At 42.9% G+C, this 27,754-nt stretch overlaps 1 protein-coding gene across 1 annotated transcript; it reads left to right on the top strand.

Annotated features, from left to right (window-relative positions):
- On the top strand, window positions 1-27,205 carry OPRK1 (opioid receptor kappa 1). Its single transcript, XM_042924307.1, has 3 exons — window positions 1-257; window positions 15,399-15,751; window positions 26,185-27,205. Exons 1-3 carry the CDS (start codon window positions 1-3, stop codon window positions 26,715-26,717), a joined length of 1,143 nt encoding a protein of 380 aa, XP_042780241.1. The 3' UTR covers window positions 26,718-27,205.
- Window positions 27,206-27,754: the final 549 nt, after the last annotated feature.

Genomic DNA, 27,754 nt, shown 5'->3' with positions numbered 1-27,754 from the left:
ATGGAGCCCCCGGTCCAGATCTTCCGCGGGGAGCCGGGTCCCACCTGCCCCCCGAGCACCTGCCTGCCCCCCAACGGCAGCGGCTGGCCGCCGGGCTGGGCCGAGAGCGACGGCAACAGCAGCGGGGGCTCCGAGGGCGCGCCGCTGGAGCCCGCGCACATCTCTCCTGCCATCCCGGTCATCATCACCGCGGTCTACTCGGTGGTGTTCGTCGTGGGCTTGGTGGGCAACTCCCTGGTCATGTTCGTGATCATCCGGTGAGTGCGGGGTCTGGGCGCCGTCGCGGCTGGAGTGGGAGGCGGGGTGGGGGTGGGGGGAGTGAGGCTCCCGGGGGCGGGTGGGGGTGGTCCAGTCACCCGGACGCCAGGTGGGGCGCCAGGCGGGTGGCGGGGATTCTAACCCGTCCTTGCCGGGCTCCGGAGAGTCTCAGAGCGTGGCCTCCTTGAAGTAAGGGATTTCCTGGAAGAGTTTTTGGTGGGGGACTGCGAAGCTCGCACTGCGCAGATCGGGCCGCCAGCGGTGTTTTGAGGATTTGAGTGACAGTCCTCTTGCCCCCCAAGCCCTTGCTGAAAACTGTGGTCAGGGAAAGTACTAGGGTGCGCAGCAAGGTCAGCGTCTCCTGGAAAGGGAGCTAAGTTCGTTTGCCTGGCCTTTTTGCCTGGTTGCCTGCCCCAGTTTGGAGCGCTTGGTTTTGTCCTCCGTGAATATTTCTTAAGGTAAGATTCAGGCCCATCGAATGCACTGGAGATACTTCAGAATTTCCTGTGACTCATCAGATTGGTGTTACGGTTTATGAAGCAAAAGCCAATATACTATTTAGGGTTGTTGGTATCCACACATGAGCCCTTTTAGTACTGAAATGTCATCTCATTTATTAAGAATATCAGTGATTTTTGTAAATAAGCCATCTGATATTTATCCTCTGAAGTGTGGGTTGTGGAGGTTTTCAAAAATTGCTTTGCTTTTTATTTTCCACCGAGGGAAGCTGAAGGTTCTATTACATTGTTCTTTGATAGAATTACATGGAAGTCGGTTTCTAGTAATGAATACCTAAATACCCACGTATATAGGCTAGTTTTCTGGTAAGTGAAATGATTCTTATTTTGGTCTCTTTCAACAAAGAAAACAAGAAGAGAAAAAAAAAAATCTCAACTTTGGCCTGGAGGCCCTTTGAAATATGTGTGTTTTACTTTCTGGAAGATGTAATGCTTTGGAAATGCACCTTGGAGAGTGGATAAGGGGTTTCCATTCCTTTGAGATAAAGGACAAAGTCACTCTTTTCAGGGATACTGAAGGATGAAGAAAAACTACTTTAAAAAAAATTCTCACTTTAGCTCCTTATTTATTATGAACCTTAAGAACATTATCTCCAGTAGCATGAGTCTTGAGATATAATCATCATAATAAAATGCCCATGTATTTATCTGTGTATCTAGTCTTCAGAGTTTCAGGTTTTTTATCTTCATCTGTGCTCCGGACCTAAAACCCATCATTTAAACCTCCAAATATTATAAAGCTCATTTCACCTACAATTAGCGTTTGTACCTTGGTACCCTGGGTTTCCATAATTGTGTATTGTATTTTACAGGAATTCTATCAGTGAGAAGTAAAGGCTACAGAGGGAGGGGAGATTTGAAAAGCACATCGTTTTTTCAAGTCATTAGTAATTTCAGGGCTGTTCTCCATTAGAAAGACGATTATGGCAACTGAAAGCAAAGAAAAGACAGCTGTGTTCTCAATTTCAATTAAAATTTTTAGGAGATCTTTGGTTCAGAGGCTGTGGTTTTGTGAGAAAACATTGTTACACAAAACGAAGATGCTAGGAACAAAAGCAACTCTGTTCGTACTTATGTCATATGTAAGTGCACCGGTAAAACAAAAACATCTTCTTGATATTTGAATGAACACCTGAAGTTTTGAGTTTGAGAAGAGCTTCTTAGTTGCTTAACAACTATTATATAGCCCTGCAGAGTAGGATAAAAAGGAATGAAGAATCTTAAAATGTGTGCAAAGACAACTCCGTGGGAGAACAGTAGACAAGAAATAGAAGTAGAAATGAAACATAAATACATTTAACAATTACATGTAATTGTATATAATTAATAATCACCTTTATAAATAGTAATATAGTATACTTATTAATTATTCATATATTTATGTAACATATGTGATATGTAATTGTCTATATGTACGTGTGTGTGTGTGTGTGTGTGTGTGTGTGTGTGTGTGTATGTATACACATATCTCCAAAAGATATCCAGGAATAAAACTTGCTAGAAGGGAATACATCCAGCTAAACATACACAAAAAGTTAGCCGGTTCACGTAACACCATTCGTCTTCTCACCCCAGCCCCAACTACTTGGAGATGAAGTATGAAAGGTGAGGGGTTATGCTATCGTCCTGGAATGCCAACGTACGGAAACATTGGTTTGCTTGCATCTATAGCTAAGAGGACTAAGGAGTGTTTAGAATCAGTTCAGACTGGGAGAGGGTCAAAGAATTGAAAAATAAAGCTTCAGAAGAGAAGTTGGTGGCCTCGGGTTTATTTCGCTCCGAAGAAGCAGCTGAAGATTTGAAAGGGGGGCGCTGTGGTGTTCACATGGGAACTGAGAGCCCAGGCGGAGTGCAGGTTCAAACGCGGCTTTCATCTTCCGTGCTGAGGACTGAGCGACACTGTTTGAAAAGATTGAGGATCACTTTGGAGAACGACGCTTTTAAAATACTATACATTGGAAAGGGTCATGGTTCAGTCATCTGGGACATCATTCTAGAGACGGGATTTAGATGCTTGGATGTCAGGACAGGTACGGGTCTGAAATGGCCAGCTCAGACCTGGGGAGAAAGTTAGGGTTGTGGAAAAAGGCTTGGATTATTTTTTAGACCCGTCTTACAAATAGCTTTCCCACCTTGGGTACCTGAACTGTTGCCCAGTATCCTCCGAATGTATTGAAAGCTTCAAGGTTTTCGTCATGTCTTAGTACCAACTGCCTTAACTGCCTCATGTGAGGGCACGGTAACTTCTCACCGTGAGCACCTTAAAACGAAGCACCCCAGCCTCCCTTCTCGCCAGGCTTTCTGGTTTGTGGCCCTGGGGTGGGAGGTTCTTACCTTGGCCCTGGATCTACGTCTTTGGCTCCTGCCGACACTTTGGGTGTGCCCACGGGCGTGGCGCTTAGGTGTGCTCTCCCGTGTCCCTCACCTGCAGGGCACGCCCCGATGCCCGCCCACACCCGGGTCTCGCCAGGCGGTCTCACCTGGGACATCTTAAACTTCCATCCTCCCACAACTTGCACGCATACAGCTGTCTCCCCCGTAGCAGACAGGACCAAAACTTAAGGGTATGCCAGGCCGGTAAAGCTATCTACTTCGTGTGCGTTACTTCGTTTAATCTTGATGAAATAAACTGACTGAAGTGGCACCTTGCTAACTGCGGAGCCAGCCTGAGCCAGGTCCTTCCTGTGCTTTAGTCCGCTGCCCAGCTCAGTTCCTGCTGTACCATTCTGGAAACCTGTGGATGCCTTCTTGCCCGGCAGCCCTTCGTTTTCTCCCAGACTCTCTCTTCTTCTGGCCTCACCCGGACCTTGTGAGGCATCAGTCCAACCTCCCTTGCCAATACACTCAACTGCCTTGCCTTCTTGTCCTGCCTCTGTCTTCCACCAGAGCTTCACCCTGGATCAAGCCACGACCTTGTCTTCCTGATTCCTCTACACAGCTAATTGAACTCTGCCGAATAAAGTCACTGTTATCTTTGCCGAGGCCAGGTCGCCGCCTTCCAAGTGTATCTGACCCCAAGTCTGCCTGGTTTTTCTGTGTCTCTCTCCTATTTCCAGAAAGAGCCAATTCCTTTTCCCATTTCTCACTTAAAAACAAACAGACAAACAAACACCCAACCCTAATTTAATCAATACTAATGCCTAAGCCCTCTCCCCGACCATAATTCTTCATGGTCAGGGGAATGGTCTGACCCAGTTGTGCACCGTGACTCTAGAATCCAGCTTCTGGGAGCACTTTTCCTACGTATGTGTTTCGGCAGCCGCCCTCCCCTCGTTCCTTGCCATCTCAGTGGAGACGTTTCCTTCTTTCCGTCCAGGGTAATTCCCTGCCCCTGTGAGCTGAATCTCCTCACCTCCTGCTCTTCTGGAGTCTCTGCTGTGTCAGGGATCTCCTTCCTACGCTATCTGTAATCTCTTCACTGATTTGGTCTCGTAAGCATCAGGACATCCTCAAACCTCTGTCATCTTACAGGTAATCAATGTCCATGACCCTCCTACTTTTCTGGGTTCCCTTAGCTAATGGCTTCTCATCTTCCTGTGTGTTGTAGGTAAGCTTCTTGGAGGGATAATCCCTCTTGCTCATTTCTTTGTCTGCCATCCATTCCTCAGCCCAGGGCACTTGGGTTCCCTCCCTGACGCTCTTTTACCAAAGTTAGAGCATCATCATGTTTCCGATGCTCATTTTAGGCTGGCTGTCCCCTAACTTCTGTGGAGTTTTTTTTTTTTTTTAAGTTTGTTTGTTTATTTGGAGAAAGAGGGAGAGAGAGAGTGAGGGCACGAGCACACCGGGGAGGGGCAGAGAGAAAAGGAGAGAGAGAATCCCAAGCAGGCTCTGTGCTGACAGCTGCGGGGCTCCATCCCATGAACGGTGAGATCATGACCTGAACTGAAATTGAGAGTCGGACACGTAACCAACTGAGCCACCCAGGCACGCCATTCTGGGGAGATTTGGCACGCTCGACCAATCCTATGCCCGTCGCGTTCTCAGATAGCACCCTGTCCTTGACTCCCTGCCACGCCTTCTGGGTTTCTCTTGTCTGCATCATGGACCCCTCTTCCTCTCGTGTTTCTCGATTGGTTGTATTTTCCAGAGCCTTCTCGGAGCTTCTGTCCTCACTTTGCATGCTCTCTGTATTAGTCAGGAATCAACCAGAACAGCAGAACCAGTAGGAGATGTACATGTGAAGAGATTCGTTGTAAGGAATTGGGCTACGTGACTGTGAGGCTGGCTGAGCAAGTCTGGAACCCGTGGGGCAGGTGTCAGGAGAGGCAGGCTGCTGGCCCCGGGTGGAACTTCCTTCTCAGGGCGGCCGCTGCTCTGCCCTATGTTAGTGCACTAGGACCTTCATGACGAAGTGCCACCCATGACTGGGTGGTTTGAACAATAGAACTTGTTTTCTCACAGGGAGGACAAAGTCTGAGGTCAAGGTGCTGGCCGGGCTGGTTTCTTTGGAGACCTCTCTCCTTGGCGTGTAGATGGCCCTTTTCTCCCTGTGTCCTCACAGGGTCTTATGTCATGTGTATCTGTGTCCTAATCTCCTCTGATACAGACACCAGCCATATTGGATTAGTGCCCACCCTCACATCCCATTATACCTTGATTTTACCTCACTTTGCCTCTTTAAAGGCCCTGTCTTCAAATACAGTCACATTCTGAGGTACCGGGGTTAGGACTTGACTGCGTGTATCTTGAGGGAACACGATTCCGCTTAAACACTGCCTGTCCCCTCTCTGTGCCCCTTAAGAAAACACCTTCCTCAAGCTTCAATTTCTATGATAGTTTTGTATATACGTTCTCTTTTGTTGAATTTAAAGAAAAGTTTTACTCTTGCGAAGGTCTGCATCTTGTTGAGTAAAATGTAAGGATAAACAAGGGAAAAATTATTAGGGCAAAAATAGAAGGAATCAAAATTGCTTGTTCCTTGGTCTTAAGGTTTGCCTTTTTCTTTTCTCATCAGTTTTCCTTGCTTCATGGCTACCACAATAAAGACCTGTAGGGTGTCAATCCTCTGCTATCTTTGCCCTGAGAGTAGAAGACTTTTGCGTCCCTACAGTTCAACCTGGGCAGTGTTGAAGTGTCCTAAAAGGACATTTGTAAGGGCTTGGGAAAACAAAACAAAACAAAACAGAAACCAAATCAAAACAACCAACCAAACAACAACAACCAACAACAACAACCAGAACCACAAAAATATTCTGGATATGGTTCTATTTCCTGAACTCAAATTTCTTCTCCAAAGGCAGCCAACCCACCCGAGCTTGCTGGGCACACAGGTTGTTCTTTTTACAAAGGCACCTGTTTTCTTGCTCATAACTTGGGGGAGCAAGTTTCCCCCACTAACTTGGGGAGTTAGTGTTTCCTCCCCAAGCCACTGACAGGAGTCCCACTGTGCCGAGACCGTCTTAGGTTACGTGGCATATGCTGACTCCGGTCACCCCTGAGTTCATGTGGGCCCCATGGTTGAACTTGGGTCAGTCCCAGAAAAGGGTGTGGCTGTCACCAAAGTGGGGAAGTATGAGAAGTGAGGCGACACAGTCAGAGTACTGCCGTGCCTGCCTCTTTTCCATCTATCGCTGTAGTTATATGTACACATATTCCAGATTTTCTCAGATGTCACCGTAGCCTACCTTGGATAATATCGCCAGACTACACCTGGAGAGGCGTTGAAGACAAGGCAGAGACTTGTGGGTATAATTAACCTTGTGCTGCCCCCTATCTGACATCAGCCTTACCTCAGGCTTTGATTGAAAAATATGTTCTAGTTTATCCTGAGCCCTCTCTTGGAATCAGCATTAAACGTTTCCTTTCAAGTAAGCCTAGTAAAGATCGGTCCAGAAGTCATTTTCAAAAGTGCCCATCTTGCATTCTCGGAGTAATTATTACTTGACAAGCTCTTAAAAGAGAGAATCGGTTTCGTTGCAATTGGTGATATGGATTAGCAAAATGGAATTAGTTTCTTCCCTGTGGAACGTGATTGTAGCCGAAATCCAAATCCTTGTGGACGGCGGCAGAGATCAGAGACTAACCAGCTGCCCCTCCCCCCGAATACAAAAGAAAAAGAAAGAAAGAAAACCAAGCTGGTCATCAGCTATCCAGGTCCTAACGTTTAGCAGACTCCAGGCACAATTGTACTCTTCAAAATCACTTCCTGTTTCTGTTGACTTTATGAATCTTTACAATTTTCCGTGGTGACAGTCTTATAGTTGGTTTTAGGAGGGACTTCTTTCTGGCTGGGAGGTGTTTGCTCCTCTCCATTAATCACTCGGCTGTATCTCTCGAGCAGCAGTATCTTGGTGGGAACTGTGCAGCTAGCTGGCACCTTCTTCACTGCAGATTAACTTCCAGATGCACTCAATTCCTCTTGCCCCCGGGGGATGCGGGTGGGGGGCTCTGTCCTCAGTGCAAAATCGTAACATTGTATGGCTGCAGGGCAGTCTTCTCTCCTTTTCTCTAAGGTTTGGTTTATGTGGTTTGAGTGGTGCAAATAATGCCGGCTCAAAACTGTATTAAAAGATTTATTTATCCCCCCACAGAAAATCAGCCAATTTCTGTTTCTTTCTTTGGAGGGGATGCCAGCTTATGTCTGAGATAAAGAAAACTTACGTAAGAGAGTAGATTATAGGAGTAGGGATAATATCGTAAAAGGCTTATGTGTGTGTGTGTGTGTACGTGTGTGCGTATTTTTATTTAAACGCTTACCTCCTTCCCTGGTCCAGCAGGCCAGACTTTAGATGAAAGAGGAGAAAAGCAGAAAGCATGTGATGACTATGTGATGAATTCAGAGATCCCAAAGGAACTGATCCAAAGGTGGGGAGGGAAGCTTTCAGATTAACAATGGCTAGGGTTCTGAGTGAGCATTTTCTTTAACAATGGGAACGATTTTCTCAGTATTAACTCCTTTAACTTCACCAGGTGCTAAACTCTCTTCACCTAGTGAAGGGGGTGTTTCCTTCTGGTAGAGGACAGAGCGGGAGGGTTGTCTTCTCTCCTTTCTACCAGCATCCTGTGGCTTACTTTAGCTATGTCAGTTTTCTGTATAAAATTGGAAAAAGTCATTTGAGATATCTGTATACTTCTAAGTATCCAGAGAGCTGACAATTGGTACACGTCAGTCATCTGAGGTCTGTAGTTTTCTACTGGACATTGTTAGGCATGATAGTGCACAGCTGGATACACTAGACCATTCGTTCTGGGAGTCAAGGCCATGCCAACAGAGAATGAGCAGGTCCAGGGCACCAGCTATTGTAGTGAAATCACCACTCTGCATTCTCCCACCACCCGCATGGACAGCCTTGCCGGCCATGCAACATGACCCATGTCCACCATTCCAGCTGTGTCTCACCGCCAGCGTGGTCACTGAGGTGGTGACAGTCGTGGGATGCAGGGACACAGTCTGCTCCACTGTACTTCCTATAGCTTTTGCTCTTTGCACGTGGGTGAGTAATTCTGGGGAACTGAAGGGGCGTGACCATCTACATGAATCCGTGTGAGTCTATGAATTCACATAGCGCATTCACATAGTGACTATGTGAATATAGTGAGTATATTCAATTGCAGAGTCAGATCATCGGAGCAAGTGACTGAATTTCCCTTCCTTCCCTTAAATATCAATAAGCTGTTACCCCTGAGGAAAGAACCATAATTTCAATAGTAAATAATCCAAAAACATGTCGGGTAGCCAGTTAATTTCATCGGGATGAACTGAAAGTCATCTGGAGAATTCTCGGGGCAAACTCCTTGTGTTTTCAAATTAACTGTTCTGAAAAGTCACATTGGTAAAGCCATCATTTGTGATCATTTAAACATAAAATCTGGAATGCTCTAAATCTGGAAAATGAATAAATCATGCTCGTTGGCCACATAGAGAAGAGAGTGTCAAAACACGTCTTTCATTGTGCTAGTCTTCCGCTGTTGGTTTCACAGGACTCTCCAGAGAAATGTCCTTCTCCTGAGCCTGGTGTGTTGGGGGTCTTGAGACCCTAGTGCCTACAGCCCCAGGGCTGTAATATGGCGGCCAGCTTCCTGTGGGTCAGGAGCCATTGGTTCACCAGACCAAACAGCCATTCTTCAGGTTCATTCTGTTGGCCCTTAGGTGTCTGCTGTAGTAAAGGGATCCATTCAGAAAAATGACCACTCGGGTGTGTGTTTCATTCTGTTGGCGCTGTGGTTTCATGGCTACTCAGAAGGCTCAGCTCTTACTTCCCACTGTCTCACTCGTTTGTGGTCTGAGGCAAGCCATTTACATCCTCCTTACTGTTTCCTCACCCAAACAATGGGTATTGCTTGTGGAAAAACTCCCAACACGATAAAGTACCCAACAGCCTTTGTCCAGAGGGGGGCATGCTAATGTTCTATATTCATGTCGCCTGAATCATGCCCCATTTGCTCATCTCAAAGGTTTTTTTTTATTATTATTTTTTTTTTTTACCCTCATGATGCTTACTTAACCACACTTACCAGAATGTTTTTCAATCTTGAGCTGCTGGAAGAAGCAGAATTCACAGAACCACATGATTTCTCTGATAAAATCTCTGCCTCCTGGAGAAACTTTGGAATGACAGCTCCGACTTCCTTTACTCGTGAGGTGTGCACTCCACGAACCCCTGAGAAACAGCGAAGCGCAAGATCCTGTCCAGGTCTTCTCTTCTTTAAAATGTGCCCCGATCTCTTCCCCACACACTGATCCTTCCCTTCCGTCTGTCCCTCTAGTTCCTGTGGTAATTTTTGACTCCACTGGTTGAAAAGCTCCCCGGGGGCGCGGTCTGTATATTGAGTCTTTCAGTCACGCTCAACGGCCAGTATGTTGCTGGGTATGGAGCACTTACAAATGTGTTGAAATAATGAAACGATAAAGACAGGGGATGAAGCTTGACTCTAACAGGAGAGAAGAGAGGGTGTGTGTATTGTCAGCGTGGGGGGCAATTGTAGGTAAGAGCTAAAAATGCCTGGAATCCACAAAATGGAAAACCTGTGTGTGTATTTAAAGATGGATGATGATTACCCATCAAGATCCTGGGTGTATTATGCTGTCGCAAAGCTAAAAAAAGAGCTCCTGATTGAAGAAGCATCATTTAAATTTCAATTCATACAGCACTTGGGCAGTGTACCTCAACAGGAAGGGATGCTGCTAACCCAAATATGGGCTCTTCTACCTGTATATTGTCAGAGCACAGGAAGGGATGCTGCTAACCCAAATATGGGCTCTTCTACCTGTATATTGTTAGAGCACAGGAGGCGCATGGGAAGGACGAGGAACCGTCTTGCGACTGCTGAGTTGCAAGGTCAGTGTTCCTCCCGCTCGTGCCTCATTTTTCTCACGGCAGGTGCCCCGCTCTCCCAGAACCCCCGCCTGGTGACGCTGGTTCCTGACGGCTCAGCACAAAACCCTGTTCGTGTATGACTGCCAATCTAAGAGCACCTCCCCTCTCAATTCTCTGTAGGGAACTACGGTAGGAAGGTCTTGAGTTAATGTGTGCTGGGGAGCATTTCTCACTCCCGGAGACACGTTGTGCCACTTTGCCAGGCGATGGCTTTCTTCATGGCCTGACCCGTGTCCCTTATCGTCATCTCCAGGTTTGTAACATTGGCAAGTGTCGCAGGGACAGCCCACAGACTTTGCTCTTTTCGTGCCATATGCTCCTGTGGGGCGTAAGCTAAAAAGTGCAACCACTCACTGCCAGCCCCCCTCCAGCTTCTCCAGACGAGCCAAAACCTTCCCACCCAGATGGTGCCATTTTACTTGAAATACTCGCAAATTTTTGTAAAGCAGTGTGGAGGAAATGGAACATAATTTCATATCTTCTCATAGTAAGAAAGCTTACTCCACCCCCCCCCCGCCCCGCCCCGCCCAGGGACATCTGATTGAAAGGACTAACTACTCTCTCCATTTGATGAAATACAAACAATCCCCGAGTCCTCAACCAGACCGCCTTTGACCATGAGGGTCTTATCGTGCTGTCACAGGATCCAGTCGGGTAACGTGCCTGAAGGACCGTCAGCAAATCCTCGTTGAACTCGTAGTTTATTCACTACTCAGAATTATACCTGTCAGTTCTCCCTTTCGGTGTGGTAAATGAGATCATGACCTGAGCCAACATCAAGAGTCCTACAGCTCAACCAGCTGAGCCACCCAGGCGCCCCTTGCAATCCCTTTTACAACCATATGACCTTGAGAAATGCACGGAAGTCTGGTGATTCTCAGTGGCTTTAGCTGTAGAATAGGGATACTGATACCTGCCATGTGGAGCTGGGGTGAGGACTGAGTGGGGTGCATCTGTGGGACGTACAGCAGAGTCTGATGCAGGGAGTGTTTGAAATAAGTGGGTATCGAGACTGTCATCGTTAACATGAACCAGTTGGAAACCAGAGTGATGCGGTGACATCAGCATGCTGGCAGATACGGGGTTGTCCATGGCAGGAGGGCACAGGACCATCTCTAGGTCTCTGGTAGGTGTCTCCGGCCCCCGGGGGTGACAGTGGTAGCTCCCACGTGAATGGTCTGAGAAAAGCTTGTTTCTCAGGGAGCAAGGACTTTTGCTTGGACGAGTCTAGTTAAAATTTTGTGTAATTTATAGGCATTTCTGTTACAGGTGCTCATCTCTCTTCTTCTGAGATCTGATGACCAGATCTGAATTCTTTATAAGCTCAAGGCTTAAGCAATTTCATACATTTACTCGTTGAAAGTCTTTTTGGAAGGCTTAAGAGCAAATCACTCATCATTTTGTGATTGCTTAAAGGTGCACATTATATTTTATGTGTCAGCTTTTTGTTTACATTCTAGGTAGTTAGCATATAGTATAATGTTAGTTTCAGGAGCAGCATTTAGTGATTCATCGCTTATGTACATCACTCATTGCTCATCACAACAAGTGCCCTCTTTAATACCCACCACCCGTCTAGCCCAACCCCCACCCACCTCGCCTCCAGCAGCCCTCAGTTTGTTCTCTATAGTTACGAGTCTCTTATGGTTTGCCCCCCTCTCATTTTTTTCCTCCGCCTGTATTCATCTGTTTTGTTTCTTAAATTCCACATACGAGTGGAATCATATGGCGTCTGTCTTTCTCTGACTTATCTCACTTAGCATAATGCATTCTGGTTCCATCCATGTCAGTGCAAATGGCAGGGTTTCGTTCTTTTTGATGGCTGAGTAATATTCCATCGTGTATTCCACTCCTTTATCCACTCATCAGTCAGTGGACATTTGGGCCCTTTCCATAATTTGGCGGTTACTGACAAGGACATGTTATATTTTATCATAACTCCTTTTTCATTCCATTCATATTCTTCCAGCATATAAGCTCCCAGGCATCATTTTTACTATTATCTTTTGTATTTAAGCTAAACCATGGCTCTGACGAAAAACTAGGTTCCTCTCTTCTGGTCGTAACTGATGGCTTCCGCATACGTAAAGGAGGGAGAGGAGATGAAGACCATGGAGTAAATTAGACATATTCTCCGGAGCAGGGGCATTCCGTAGTTATCTCAGGAGCTCTTTAAGATAAGCATTATATTTCTCATTTTAGAGTTGAGAATCCAAAGCTCAGTTTTTAGTGACATGTCCAAAATCTAACATTTGGAGGGAAACATAAGGACCAGAACCCAGGTCGACCCAACTGTGTAAGGCAGGGGACGTCCGTCTAACTTCATAAAGTAAGAGGAGAATATCAAGGTCACCAAATCCGAGAGCAGAAGTTAAAGGCACTGCTTGCTAAGATCTTTGTTAATATCAGGGATTTGTGGGGGAGAAAATGGAAAGAATAGGAGGTCGGCCTGTAAGATGCGCTTTTCAAACATAAAACCGCATTAAAGAAGACAGTATTTGAACAGATACTATTTCCGTCTTGCTCCCTTGAAACATTTGCTCTGTCTCAGCAAGTGGACCTTCCCTAGTTACCTGTGCCTTTATAAAGCCTAAGCCCTGAGCATTGGTCATACACATTTAATCACTTTCTAGAACTTACAGGCCACTTAGTAATATTTGAGTGAAAACTGCAAAGGGAAAATATGACATATTCTAAAGTAAACTCCTCGTTCTCCAGATTAAAGCACTGCTTAGATGGCAGAGCATGAAAATGGAAACCAACCGCTCCTGACTCTGTGGCCGTCTTGACCGTGCCTTCATCCAAGCACTGACAGGCCATTTCCTAGCAAGAAGAGGAGAGACCAGGGGAGGATTGGGGGGGGGAGAGGGGGGGTGGGACGATGAGAATGAAGTATCCTGTGTGTCACACATTTTGAGCCAGGTCATCTACTGCCTTTATGGCCATTTGATTTTATTATCTTTATGTAACAGGAACTGAAACTTAGGAAAGTTTTACATTGAGCCCAGACGCAGGATGATCTGACTTCACAGAAGACCACTCTGCCTCCCAGGAGAGCCCCGGCTGTTCTGTCACTACACGTTAAAAGACATTTCTTATGTGGATATTTATGTATTGAGAGACACCCTGGCAGTGATCAATAATAACCACCGAGCTTGATTTTGTAGCCAAAGCAGTAGTTCTCCATAAGACATGTCCTTACAAATGCCCTTCAATGAAAGCCAAAGCCATAACATTAAGAAAGGACACGGGGCATGGCTGAATTACTTACGATAAGGTCTGCAAATCGGAGGTGTGTGGAAAGTAATTAACATGGATTTCCCCTACGTATCTTAGCATTTGACCTCTGAAAACCTGCCGATAGCATTTGGAACATTTCCTGCCCCGTAGATCCCTGAGGGAGTGTTCTCTACGTAAAACAATCCTTTTAATTCCGTTTCAGTTGAAAATGGAATTGTTCTAAACTTCATGTTATGATGGAAAGAATCATTTGGGCTTAAAGGCAATCGTTCTTGACCTGCTTTGAAAATTACCATCCCCTCAGTTGGAAGAGGAAGCCACTGATGTGCTTTAAACATCTCTCAAGATGAGAGTAAAGAAAAACTGAGTTATTTCTCACCTACTGTGCTAGATTACATTGAGTGCCATGATGTGTATAAAGAAGAACTCAGTCTGCTTTATGTACACAATGCATTTAAGACAAAAAAACTAGTGGCACACTGGCAAACAAAATCAACAGACTTAGTTGTGTTTTCCATTAAGATGGAAAGTATTTTATTTATTTATTTATTTATTTATTTATTTATTTATTTATGATTTAAATCCAAGTTAGTTAATATATAGTGTAATAATGATTTCAGGAATAGAATTTAGTGATTCATCACTTACGTATAACTCAGTGCTCATCCCAAAATTGAATGTTATTTTCAAAGTGAAAACTGGAGAAGAGGGTACTGTTGGTGGGAACGCACACTGGTGCAGCTACTCTGGAAAACAGTGTGGAGGTTCCTCAAGAAACTAAAACTAGAACTATCCTACGATCCAGCAATTGCATAATTCAGTATCTACCCAAAGGATACAAAAATACAGATTGGAAGGAGTATGTGTACCCCAGTGTTTATAGCAACATTATCAACAGTAACCAAACTATGGAAAGAGCCCAAGTGTCCATCGACTGATGAATGGATAAAGAAGATGTGGTATGTGTGTGTGTGTGTGTGTGTGTGTGTGTGTGTGTGTGTGTATACATATATATACATGTATATGTACATATATACATACATGTATATGTACATGTATATACATATATGTATATACATGTACATATACATGTATGTATATATGTACATATACATGTATATATATACATATATACATAAAATAGAATATATATAAATATATATATAAATTTTTATTTATATTTATATAAAATAGAATATATATATAAAATAGAATATATAATATACATAATAGAATATTACTCAGCCGTCAAAAAGAATGAAATCTTGCCATTTGCAGTGATGTGGATGGAGCTAGAATGTATTATGCTAGACGAAATAAGTCAATCAGAGGAAGACAGACACCATATATTTCACTCATATGTGGAATTTAAGAGACAAAACATACATGGGGGAAAAAGGGAAGAGAAGGAAACAAACCACAAGAGACTCTTAATGATAGACAGCAAACTATGGGTTGACAGAGGGAGGTGGGTGGGAGATGGGCTAGATGGGTGAGGGGAGGGCACTTGGGATGAGCACTGGGTGTTGTATGTAAGTGATGAATCACTGAATTCTACAACTGAAACCACTATTGTATTGTATGTTAACTAAAATTTAAATAAACTAAAATTAAATTTAAAAAAGAAGACCATTTTGGATTTTCAAGAGACATAATCACAATGACGGGTTTCTCAAAATGACCCTGAGGAAAAGTTGAGTAAGTTTCATCTTTGTTTTATTCAGGGAAAGGGAAGAAATAAATTGTGTAAAAAATGCTTAAGGCCAAGCAGCTCCAGGGTTAAAATGAATTGCCAGTCACAAAATAAAGACCTGTGTTATACACAAGTCTGTCCAAAAGATCTATATGTGTATTCATCTATTTATGTATGCTATCCTTTGCCTTTTTTAAATTTAATTATATTTTGAACACAGCACGAGAATAAAAGCTAGGTAAAGTCAGAGACTTTTGCCCATTGTCTTCTACTACTCCTAATGTCTAGAACAGTCCTTTTGCCTATTAGACGCCTAATATGGATTTGACCTGGAGATGAAGAGAAATGACCTTGTTTCTTGTCTTTTAGATACACAAAGATGAAGACAGCAACCAACATTTATATATTTAACCTGGCGTTGGCGGATGCTTTAGTTACTACAACCATGCCCTTCCAGAGCACCGTCTATCTGATGAATTCCTGGCCATTTGGGGACGTGCTGTGCAAGATTGTCATTTCCATTGACTACTATAACATGTTTACCAGCATATTCACCTTGACCATGATGAGTGTGGACCGATACATTGCTGTGTGCCACCCCGTCAAGGCTTTAGACTTTCGCACACCCATGAAAGCAAAGATCATCAACATCTGTATTTGGCTCTTATCGTCATCTGTCGGCATATCCGCGATAGTCCTTGGAGGGACCAAAGTCAGGGAAGGTAAGGACCATCATTGTCACCTCATTTGCAAAAACCTCACTTCTAATGATGTAAACTCCTGATGTGCAAGTGAGTAGGACACACAGCTAGGGGAAAAACCAAAAGCCAGTGGAAATACTATGCCTAAATCCACGGAAGATGAGAAACACAACCATTTGTGCTGTCCGTGTCTACACATAGGATAGGATAAAGACATTACCCAGATACAGATGCCCAGCCTATCTGCTCTTCTGGAAGTGCTTATCAGAATCTGGAGGAGTGGGGATGAAACAGGGAGCCACAGGCATGTGGATTTTTAGAATACAATTACATTGCATCCTGGCGATTCTAAGATACACCTACTCACTCCTCGTCTTTCTCCCCAAAAGAGGACCCTAAATCATTAGACGTCTATGCTGGCTCTTTATTCTTTTTCTTTAGGCGTTAATCTTCGCATCCCTATCATAATAGCTTCATCTGGCTGTAAGCCATTCAAAATCGGGTTCACAGATGGATGATAGTACACATCAGCAAAACTTAGATTTTGGACATTTTAGTTCTCACCCAATGCAAACAGGATACTTGATGTTTCCCCAGTATTTCTAAGACGGTGGTTCTAACACCTGGGTACTTTAGAAAATACAGTTGATCCTTGAGCCATGTTGGGGGGGCACCAGCCCCATGCAGTTAAAAATCTACGTCTGACTTTTGATTCCCCAAAAACTTAACTACTACTAATAGTCTACTATTGACCCAGAAGCCTTACTGATAACATAAATAGTCAACTAACATGTTTTGTATATGTTCCTATGCTATATTCTTAGGATAAAGTAAGCTAGAGGAAAGAAAATGTTATTAAGAAAATCATAAGGTAGAGAAAATACAATTATAGTACTGTACTGTATTTAGAAAAAAAAAATCTGTGTATAAGTGCACCTGTGCAGTTCAAACCCATGTTGTTCAAGGGTCATCTGAACTCATGCCCGGGTCTCACCTCTGGAGGGTCTCTGGGTTAATTGACCTGAGGTACCGTCTGGGGGGTCAAGATTTTTTTGATGGCCCCAGATGACTCTGACCTGTAGCCTGGGTGAGAATTGCTGCTGGGGAAGTTTTGCTTAGAGATTCCTTGGGAAGAAGGGAGCAGAACCATCACTTTGGACTTTATAAATGCTATTTACTGCTGTAGCAGTTCTGTAAATGTTCTAGTTTATTAGAGAGGCTCATGATACCTGGGAATACAGATAGTTGAATACGTGTAGGGGCTTGCCAGATCGAAGAGAGGGCAGGTGCTAAAATCCTAGCTTACGTGGCATAGTCCACATTAAAAAAAATTTTTTTTGAATGTTTATTTTTTGAGAGACAGAGAGAGAAAGAGCATGAGTGGGGGAGGGGCAGAGAGAGAGAGAGGGAGACACAGAATCCAAAGCAGGTTCCAGGCTCTGAGCTGTCAGCACAGAGCCTGTCGTGGGGCTTGAACTCACGAACCGTGAGATCATGACCTGAGCCAAAGTCAGACATTCAACTGACCGAGCCCCCCAGGCGCTCCTGGCACAGTCCACATTTTTGATGAAATACAATCTTTTCCCTCTTAAACAATAAAATGAATTTCCAACTTCGTCATGGTGGATGTTAAGCTATAATACTTGGGTAAATTTTAAGACCTGTCAAACTTCATCAGAGAAGCATTATAAAATATGATTAATTACACACAGGGTTTTGTTTCTTCCTGCATACACCAAATGGAAATAAAGCTGCAGGAAACCGTTCTGAGCCTAGGGTGTTGATACATAATAATTGGATTCAAGAAGGGAGGCCATGTAGACACCACCAGGACTAGAAGAATGGGCTAGATAGTCAAAGAAGATGCTGATTTTCCCCATGGCAAATAAAGAACTGATTTTGATATTTCATGACATGCTTGCAGACTTAACCACTACACTCCTCTAATCACTGTCAGAAAATGACGTCCTAGAAGCAATGGATTTCAGTTTGGCTTTTGAAAGAGAAAAATGAAGGTAGATGTAGGTTTTCCAGGAAGGAGCTGCTGTGGATGAGTGTGTGCAGATGTGGTGGAAGAAGGGACCAACCAGTGTCGGGAGAAGATTAACTCGTGCAGGAAATAGAGGAGAAAATGGGAGAAAATTAACGTAGTCTCGTCGGAGGGCTCCGTTCTTTCTTCGTTTCTTCTCTTTTCTAAAGCAGATTTTTATGTGATGAAAGATTGTCTCTGGACTCATTTTGGAGTGCTGGATGACACTCCATGTCAGGACTCTTGGATCACGAAGAGGACTGCTTTACACAGTCTCTATGCCGTGAATTAGAGCTGAATGGCATTGGTAGTTTATAGTGTTGTGTTTGCGGACAATGCTCACTGAAGGAAATCAGGCGTCAGTTTCACGAGACCAGGCTCATCTGGACAAGAAATCTCAGCTGATGTTCTGGGTTTCTTCCTGGCCTCTTTTTTGGTTAAGAGCACAGATTCTGAAAGCAAATTGCCCGGAATCGAATCCTGATTTCCCCATTTATGGACAGTATCACTTTGGAGACATTACTCAGACTCCTGTACCTCAATGTCCTCATTTGCAAAATAGGGGTAGATAACAGTGTCTCCCTATTAGAGTGTTTTCCAGATCCATCCAGTCCGTGCATGGAAAGCTGGAAAGCAGTGCCTGCGTCTGGGAAGCACTTGATCAATGGTAGCTAGCATCTGACCTGACGTAATGATTTTAACAGGTCCTGCCTCCCTGCTATGTTTACCAACATCCGACAGGGTATTCATTCAATATCGAAGGCTCTTGTGTACAGCAAAATTTTCACTTGCTGGGCATAAGATGTTAAATATAACATTTTACATAGCATACATGTGCACACCATGTCTTTTGGGAATCATAGTCTGCCTAATATAACGACTAAATAACGAAGTTGTTGTAATGGCTACAAGCAGAAACAAAAATATTCTTAAACACCACAAAAGCTTTAGTTTAGATACTAGAACTAACTCTATAATTACGACAGCCTGGAGACGTTGGAACCCATACCAAAAAAGAAAGCCGCGGCCCTCTAATATAAATCTAAAAGCAAAAGAAAGACTATTTTGTAGAAAAATCACTTTATTACGGTTGACGTGCAAAGAGCTGTACGTATTTAATGTAAACAACCCAGTGCATTTGGAGATAGCTGTATACCTGTGAAACCGTTATCCCCTCAAGACCGCAGACCTTTGTCACCTCCCGAAGTTTCTTCTTGCCTTGTTTATTATGTTTCTTGTGTGATAAGAAAATTTAGCCGAAGGTCTCCTCCCTCCTAGCAAATGTCAGGTATGTAGTTCAACATTGTCAGTTACAGAACCTGTGCTACATAGTAGATTCCCAGAACTTACTTACTTGCATGACTGAAACTTTGTACCCTTCCTTTGACTTACTGTCTCCCCTGTTCCTCCTGCCCCAAGCTCTTGGAAAGCACAATTCTTGTCTCTGCTTCTGTGAATTTGATTATTTTAGATTCCATATATAAGGGAGAGCATATAGGATTTGTATTTCTTTGTCTGGCTTATTTCACTTAGCACAGTGTTTACCGGGTCTATCCATGTCGCCACGATTGGCAAGATTTCTTTCTTTTAAAAGACTGAATAATATTCTGCTGTGTGTGTGTGTGTGTGTGTGTGTGTGTGTGTGTGTGTGTGTATCACCAGTTTGCATTCCCACCAACAGGATCCCTTTTCTGCACATCTTTGCTGACACATCTTTTTTTTTTTTTTTTTAAATAATAGCCACCCTAACAGGTTTGAGGTGATTTTGATTTGCATTGCCCTGTTGATTAGTGCTGTTGAGCACCTTTTTATATACCTGTGGGCAATTTGTATGTCTTTTTTGGGGGAGACGTCTATTCAGGTTCTTTGCCCATTTTTAAATCAGATTATTTGCTTTTCCATTATTGAGTTGTATGATCTCCTATATATTTTAGATATTAGCCCCTTATCAGATACATGATTTGCAGATATTTTCTTCCATTCCGCAGGCTGCCTTTTCAATTTGTTGATTGTGTCCTTGGCTGTGCAGAAGAGGGTTTTTTTTTTCTTCTTTTTTTCTAGGTTGGATTAGTTTGATGCAATCTTGCTTGTTGATTTTTGGTTCTGTTGCTTGTGCTTTGGTGTCGCATCCAAAAAAAAATCATTGCCAAGACCACTATCAAGAAGCTTTTCCCCTACGTTTTTTGTAAAAGTTTTATGGTTTTATTTACAGTTAAGTCTTTAATCCACTTTGAGTTGATTTTTGTGTATGGTATAAGGCCCCAAGTGCATTCTTTTGCACGGGGATACCCCATTTTCCCAGCACCATTTATTGAAGAGCCCATTCTTTCCCCATTTTCTATTTTTGGCACCCTTATTGGGAGATTACTTGACTGTATAGGCGTGGGTTTATTTCGGGGCTCTCTAATCCATTCCAGTGGAATATGTGTCTGTTTTTTATGCCAGTACCAGACTATTTTGATTACTGTGGCTTTGTAATATAATTCATCATCAGGCAGCGTGATACCTCCAGCTTTGTTCTTGCTCAAGATTGCTTTGACTATTCAGGGTCCTTTGTAGTTCCGTAGGCATTTGAGGATTATTTTGGCTAAGACTGTGAAAAATGCCATTGGGTTTTGATAAAGGTTGCACTGAATTCAGAGATTGTTTTCTGTAGTGTAGACATTTTAACAATGTTAGTTCTTCCGATTCACGCACATAAGATATCTTTGCATTTATTTGTGTCTTCAATTTCTTTCATCAGTGTTTTATAGTAATCAGTATACAGATCTTTTAGGCTTATTTACAAATTTATTTGTGAGTACTTTATTCTTTTTTGATGGTAACGTAAATGGGATTGTTGTATTTACTTTTCAGATAGCTTATTGTTAGTGTATCGAAATGCAACTGATTTTTCTCGTATGTTGATTTTTGAATTCTGCAACTTTACCGAAAGTGGTTTAATCGAGTCTTTAGGGTTTTCTCCACGTAAGATTGTGTCCTCCCCAAACAATTTTACTTCTTTCTTTCTGATTTGGATGCCTTTTATTTCCTTTCTTGCCTAAATGCCCTGGCTAGGACTGTCAATACTATGTTGAATAAAAGTGGTGAGAGTGAGCGTCTTTGCCTTGTTCCTGATCTTACAGGAAAAACGTTCAAATCCTTCACCATTGTATTTGATGTTAGCTGTGGGCTCGCCATACACGGTCTTTATTATGTTGAGCTACGTTCCTTCCATACTTAATATGTTGAGAGTTTTAATCATGAATGGATGTTGAATTTCTGTCAGATATTTTTCTGCATCTATCGACATGATCGTGATTTGTATCTATCATTCTATTGATGTGGTGTCACATTGTTGGATTTGGGGAATCCTCACAGGGATAAATCCTGCTTCCGTCGCAGGCATAAATCCTGATATTGGCATATGATTTTTTTCATGTGCTGTAGATTTTGGTTTGCTAGTGTTTTATAGGATGTTTGCATTTCTGTTCATCAGAGATATTGTGGTGTCTTTGTCTTTGGTGTCCTTGTCTGGCTTTGGTATCAGGTTCATGGTGGCCTTGTAAAATGAGTTTGGAAAGTGGGCCCTCCTCTCCAACTTCTGAAAGAGTTTGAAATGGATTGGGATCCTTTTTAAAAATTTTTTTTAATGTTTACTTATTTTTGAGAGAGAGAGAGAGAGAGAGAGAGAGAGAAAGAGTGCGAGTGGAGGAGGGGCAGAGAGAGGGAGACACAGAATCCGAAGACAGGCTCCAGGCCCTGAGCTGTCAGCATAGTGCCCGACGCAGGGCTGGAACTCATGAACCGTGAGATCATGACCTGAGCTGAGGTCAGATGCCTAACCGACTGAGCCACCCAGGAGCCCCTGGATTGGTACCCTTTTTAAATGCTTGGTAGAAGGTAACCAGTGAAACCATCTGGCGCTTGGCTTTTCTTTGTTAGGAGGTTTTTGATGTAGTCTCAATCTACTTGTTACTGATCTGTCAGACTTTCTATTTCTTTATGATTCAGCCTGGTAGGTTGTATGTTTCTAGAAATGTATCCATTTCTTCTAGATTCTCCAATTTGTTGACACGTAACGGTTCATAGTAGTCTCTTACGATCCCTTGTATTTCTGTGCTACCAGTTATAATGTCTTTCCTTTCGCCTAGTCTCTTTCTGAGTCTAACTAAGGCTTTGATTTTGTTTATCTTTTCGAAAAGATTTTGTTCGTCGTTTTCTGTTTGTTGTCTGTTTCTGTGTATTGTCTTTTGTTTTCCTGGTCTCTGTTGCATTTGTTTCTGCTTTTTTCTTCATTATTTCCTTCCTTCCACCAACTTTGGGCTTTGTCTGTTCTTCTTTTTCTAGTTCCTTAATACATAAAGGTAGGTTGTTTATTTGAGATCTTTCTTTTTTCTTCACGCGGGGTGGTTATCACTGTGCACTTTCCTCTAAGAACTGCCTCTGCCACCATCCCCTAGTTTGGGTATGTTGTATGTGCATTGCCATTCATCTCGAGCGTTTTGTATTTTACTTTGACTTTTTCTTTGACCCACTGGTGGTTCAGGAGTGTTATTTAGTTTCTACATATTTGTTAATTTTCCAGCTTTCCTCCCATTTGATTTCTATTTTGACACGGTCAGCAAAGACACTTAATATGATTTCAGTCCTCTTAAATTTGTGAAGACTTGCTTTGTGGCATAATGTGTGATCGATACTGGAGAATATTTCATGTGCATTAATATTTAATATTTAAATATTTAATATTTTAATAAATTAAATATTAATATCAATTAATTAATATTAATTAAATATTAATGTATTATGTATTATAATATTAATATTATAATTACATATTAATATTAATTAAATATTTAATATTTTAATGTGTATTCTGTTGCTCTTGAATGTTTTGTATGTGTCTGTTAAGTCCATTTTATTTATAGTGCTGTTCAGGTCTGCTGTTTCCTTCTTGATTTTATATCTGGAGGATCTATCTATTGTTGAAAGCGGGATATAGAAGTCCCCTATTATTACTATCTATGTCTCCCTTCAGTTCTCTTAATAGATGGTGGATATATTTAGGTCCTCCAATGTCGGGTGCGTATATACTTACAATTATTGCATCTGCTTTGGTGACTTGGCCCTTGTATCATTGTATAGTGACTTCCTTTGCCTCTCAAGACAGTTTCTAAGTTGAAGTCAGTTTTGTCTGATGTAAATACAGCTACTTCTGCTCTCTTTTGGTTTCCATTTGCATGGAATATACTTTTGTATCCTTCACTTTTGGCCTATGTGCATCATGAAGGCTAAAGATGCATTCTTTTCCCTAAAAGAGAACATTTTGTAAAAATGGTGCCCTTGGACTTGAATTTCCTTGTTGATTGCCTCCGTATTCTCTTTTCTCTTTGTTGGGATAACCTTAAATTCATTGACATTTCCGGAGGATGTTTCTAACTCTATCACTGGATGTTTCCCAAAGTCTTGTAAAAGCAGCTGTAGTTGATTATTTCACCCATTCGGCAAATATTTATTGAACTCCTACTACATGCAAGATCATTTGTTCAAGAGGAAGCTGATACTCACAGTTAGAAGATGTATCCAAATTAAACATCAGCTCTTATGTTGCCTGACTTGTCTTAGCAGATTGCTTTTCCATAATAACTACTGTAATCAGTCCCTATTTTCGAGGGTTTCCACGTGATATTCATGTATTCACTTATTTAACAATTTTTACTGCTTCAGCCCCTTATGTTCTTTTAAAAATTTTTTTTTTAACATTTATTTGTTATTGAGAGACAGAGAGAGACAGAACATGAGCAGGGGAGGGGCAGAGAGAGAGGGAGACGCAGAATCCGAAGCAGCTCCAGGCTCTGAGCGGTCAGCACAGAGCCCGACGCAGGGATCGAACTCCCAAACCTCGAGATCATGACCCGAGCCCAAGTCGGTCACTTAACCGGCTGAACCACTGCGGCACCCCGCACTTTATGTTCTTATTTAACAATTTGTATTCCTTAAGCATCTTGTGGTTCTCACCACCCTATCTAGCAGGGATTAAATATTGAATAAAACACGCTGGGTATCTACCCTAAAGTAGTTTGCATTCTGGATGGAGAGAAAAACATCAGGAAAGGTAACATATTATTTATTACAGGAGGGCTTCTGTCTGGCTTCTGTCATTATATGATGATTAAAAATAGGGTGAGTATAATATGTAAACAGAATATAGATTGCAAGGGAGAGGACTGTGGCCTCTGTATAAATGTCTTTGATGTGCCATTTAAGCTGAGGCCAACCTCAAGAAAGAGACAATCTTGGAATACACAAAAACTAAGCATGGAAAAAATAAAACAAAAAATTAGACACGTTCCCTACCTTTGAGGAGGCTAGACTCAATAGACAAATCACCTGCAATGTGTCACCTGTCAAAAGTTGTTTAACAAATACTTTTTTCAATGATAATAGGGATGATTTTAAAAAATGATTTTAACTGTTAGTATTCCCATAAACACTAAAAGCAAAAATTAAAAGAGATACTTATTTTTTTCTAATAGTCTTCATAGTAATAGTGGTTTAAACAATGACTTTAAAAAAAATTTTTTTTTTAACGTTTATTTATTTTTGAGACAGAGAGAGACAGAGCATGAACGGGGGAGGGTCAGAGAGAGGGAGACACAGAATTTGAAACAGGTTCCAGGCTCTGAGCTGTCAGCACAGAGCCCGACGCGGGGCTCGAACTCACGGACCACGAGATCATGACCTGAGCCGAAGTCGGCCGCTTAACCGACTGAGCCACCCAGGCGCCCCAACAATGACTTTTTTTAGAGAATCAAAAAATCCCAAGTTATTCTGGAAGTTTGCATTTACCAATGAAAGGTTTGATCTGGCATCTAGTTGATGAAAGACATATTTCTAAGAAAGTCATCTTTATAATTGGCCAAAATAACTATATTCTTTGTATTTTAAAATATGTCCAATTGAAATTCTAAGACGATACCTTTTGTTTTTCCTAAGGGATATTTGATTAAGATCACATCCAAACGTTTTAGAAAACATAAATAGAACTGTTTCACCTCTCTAAAAATATTCTTTTGCCATTTTTGACGTAGAGATGCCCAATGTGGGAAGAAAATATTATCATTATGAAAATTACACTCTTATTGCTAATGATTACTCATCGGTAAGGAAGGATCAAGGCCTGCTCTGTGCTCAATGACTGCTCAGACGGAAGAGGACAAAATGTGGACTCACTGACGCTTGGGGAGAAAGGGAGCCCCCGAGGGGTGAGCAGGCCCCCCGCGGAAGCATCATCAAAGGGCTTATCCTGGGTCTCCGTTCTTTCTGGTCTCCGCTCTTTCCGATCGTAAGGCCATTCCAAAGAGAATGCTGTGCAGCCACGAGAAGCAGAGCAAATAACTCCATTTTCCAAGTGGCCATCTGAAATATTTGTTTTACCTGTTACATAGTCAATGTTAGTAAAACGAAAAATGTTTCTTGCTCACACATTTTCTTGATGACAGTGTTCATAAGGTTTTTCTTCCTCCTTCTTCTCCCCTTCCGTCTTCTGTTTTCTTTTTCTTTTCTTCCTCCTTCTCTTTCTTTTCCAAAAGTTTACTCTTGTTTCAACAATGCCCTGAATCAATTGATTCCATTAAGTCACAATTCCTGGTTCGTCTTTGGACACATTTTTTTTTTTTATAAATTTTTACTGACACACATAATGATTTCTTATAAATCACTTGATGCTTTCAGACAAGTTGACTTTTGCTAAATTGAATGGCTAGACTCGAAATATTTCATCACTTATTACAAATAGATACTAGCTTTTATTGCCAGAGCCGTGGGTCTGGGAGAATTATTAATAAATGGAAATACAAGTAAGGGCTTATGCTATAAATGATCAATTTAGCTCTTCTGAAAGTCGTCCACGTTAAACTGGGCTCCACAACTGCATAATTCCTATTGCGAGCTTGTCTCATTTATTCCATAGTATTGTGATGTCACCAATAAATGGCTTCATTGTAATAAGCACAAAGATAAGGTAGTTTACATATATAGCATTCATTCCCAATTTGGTGATCTGCTTCAGGTAATAACATCTCACCATAATTGTACCTTTGCACCCAAATGTATTGAAACTCACTTTGAAATTTTTTTAGTGTTTATTTAGTTTTGAAGGAGAGAGAGAGAGGTGGGGGAGGGGGGGGGAGACAGAGCACGAGCAGGGGAGGGGCAAGGAGAGAAGGAGACAGAATCGGAAGCAGGCTCCAGGCTCTGAGCTGTCAGCAGAGCCTGTGGGGCTCGAACTCACAGTCCGTGAGATCATGACCTGAGCAAAGTCGGACGCCCAACCGACTGAGCCACCCAGCCGCCCCTGACACTCACTTTTAGAATACTCTGCAGCCACGGTCATAAGAAAAGACGTTCTTCTGGTGCTTATGTTTGTTTTGTTCACCTTGTCCAGACGTGGATGTCATCGAGTGCTCCTTGCAGTTCCCGGATGACGAGTACTCCTGGTGGGACCTCTTCATGAAGATCTGTGTCTTCGTCTTCGCCTTCGTGATCCCTGTCCTCATTATCATCATCTGCTACACCCTGATGATCCTGCGCTTGAAGAGCGTCCGTCTCCTCTCTGGCTCCCGAGAGAAAGATCGTAACCTCCGTCGGATCACCAGGCTGGTCCTGGTGGTGGTGGCGGTCTTTATCATCTGTTGGACCCCCATTCACATCTTCATCCTTGTGGAGGCCCTGGGGAATGCCTCTCACAGCACCGCTGCCCTCTCTAGCTATTACTTCTGCATCGCCTTGGGTTATACCAACAGCAGCCTGAACCCCATTCTCTATGCGTTTCTGGATGAAAACTTCAAGCGGTGTTTTAGGGACTTCTGCTTTCCAGTTAACATGAGGACGGAGCGACAGAGCACCAGTAGAGTCCGAAACACCGTTCAGGATCCTGCTTACATGAGGGATGTTGATGGGACAAATAAACCAGTATGACTAGTCGTGGAGATGTCTTCCTACAGTTCTTCGGGAAGAGAAGAGTTTAATGATCTAGGGTTAACTCAGATCAGCACCGAAGTCTGAGATGGAAAGGTAGAATCTTTAACAAACTTTTAGAAGTCTCGTGGTCTGAAGTCCTACGATGCTGGCTGGGTTAGCGACCCAGGTCAGCGGAAGCATCGAGGCTGTAGGGATGGGGTGGAGAAGACTTGAGTAAGCGAATCCAGCCCCTTTCTAGGGCAGGGAAGCATGGCTGATTCTGAGTTCCTTTGATGAACAAAGAAATAAGCCTTTTCTCTTCTGGTTACCTAAATTTAGTCCGGGCCCCACCTGCTGCGGCCTTCCCGTGCAATGCGGTTCCAAAAACTCTGTTGAGGAAAAAAGACAGGACAAGACAACACCTCGGTTTCAGAGCTCAGTGGGCCTCCAATCCAGATGCTTGACGTTGACGACGACCACCTGAATACAAACAAGGACCGTTCCTAGGGCACGTGCCCCGCTCGCTTGATGCTTTGTGGACGCCCTTCACGTGGCTGTGCGGTGAGGGTTCCGGCGGAGGCAGGGCTCAGACCCACACCTGAGGTGTCTGCTTACGTATAACGGGAAGTTACCTTGATACGTATGAAGTTACTTTCAACAGACCAAAGGTGGTTTCCAACCGACTTTAGTTTCTTAGAATTCACATTCGGTTTTTCAGCATGCCATTCAGCTAAATAATTTCATGACAATGCGTGTCTTCAAATACCACCGAGAGTGTATATAGCTACACCTGTAAATAATAGTAGATACATGCGAGTATGAAATGGGCTTGCCTTCCAGCCAGCCACTCTCCCGAGGGCATACTAACACGAATCCCCTGAGTTAGTGAGAGCTGATGCTGAGACATTTGGGGACAACATAAGCTTCTTTCTGGGAGTTGGTCAGGTGCCGTCTTTTTCAGACCCGTGAGTGCCATTTAGTCCTTCAGTGGTACTCACAACGCACGTATTAATCAATTATGAAATATGGTACTCATTCCCCGGTTGTTGACTTGG

The sequence above is a fragment of the Panthera leo genome, chromosome F2 (assembly GCF_018350215.1).
Source record: "Panthera leo isolate Ple1 chromosome F2, P.leo_Ple1_pat1.1, whole genome shotgun sequence".
Lineage (NCBI taxonomy): Eukaryota > Metazoa > Chordata > Mammalia > Carnivora > Felidae > Panthera > Panthera leo.
This window is presented reverse-complemented; position numbering and strand designations above follow the sequence as displayed.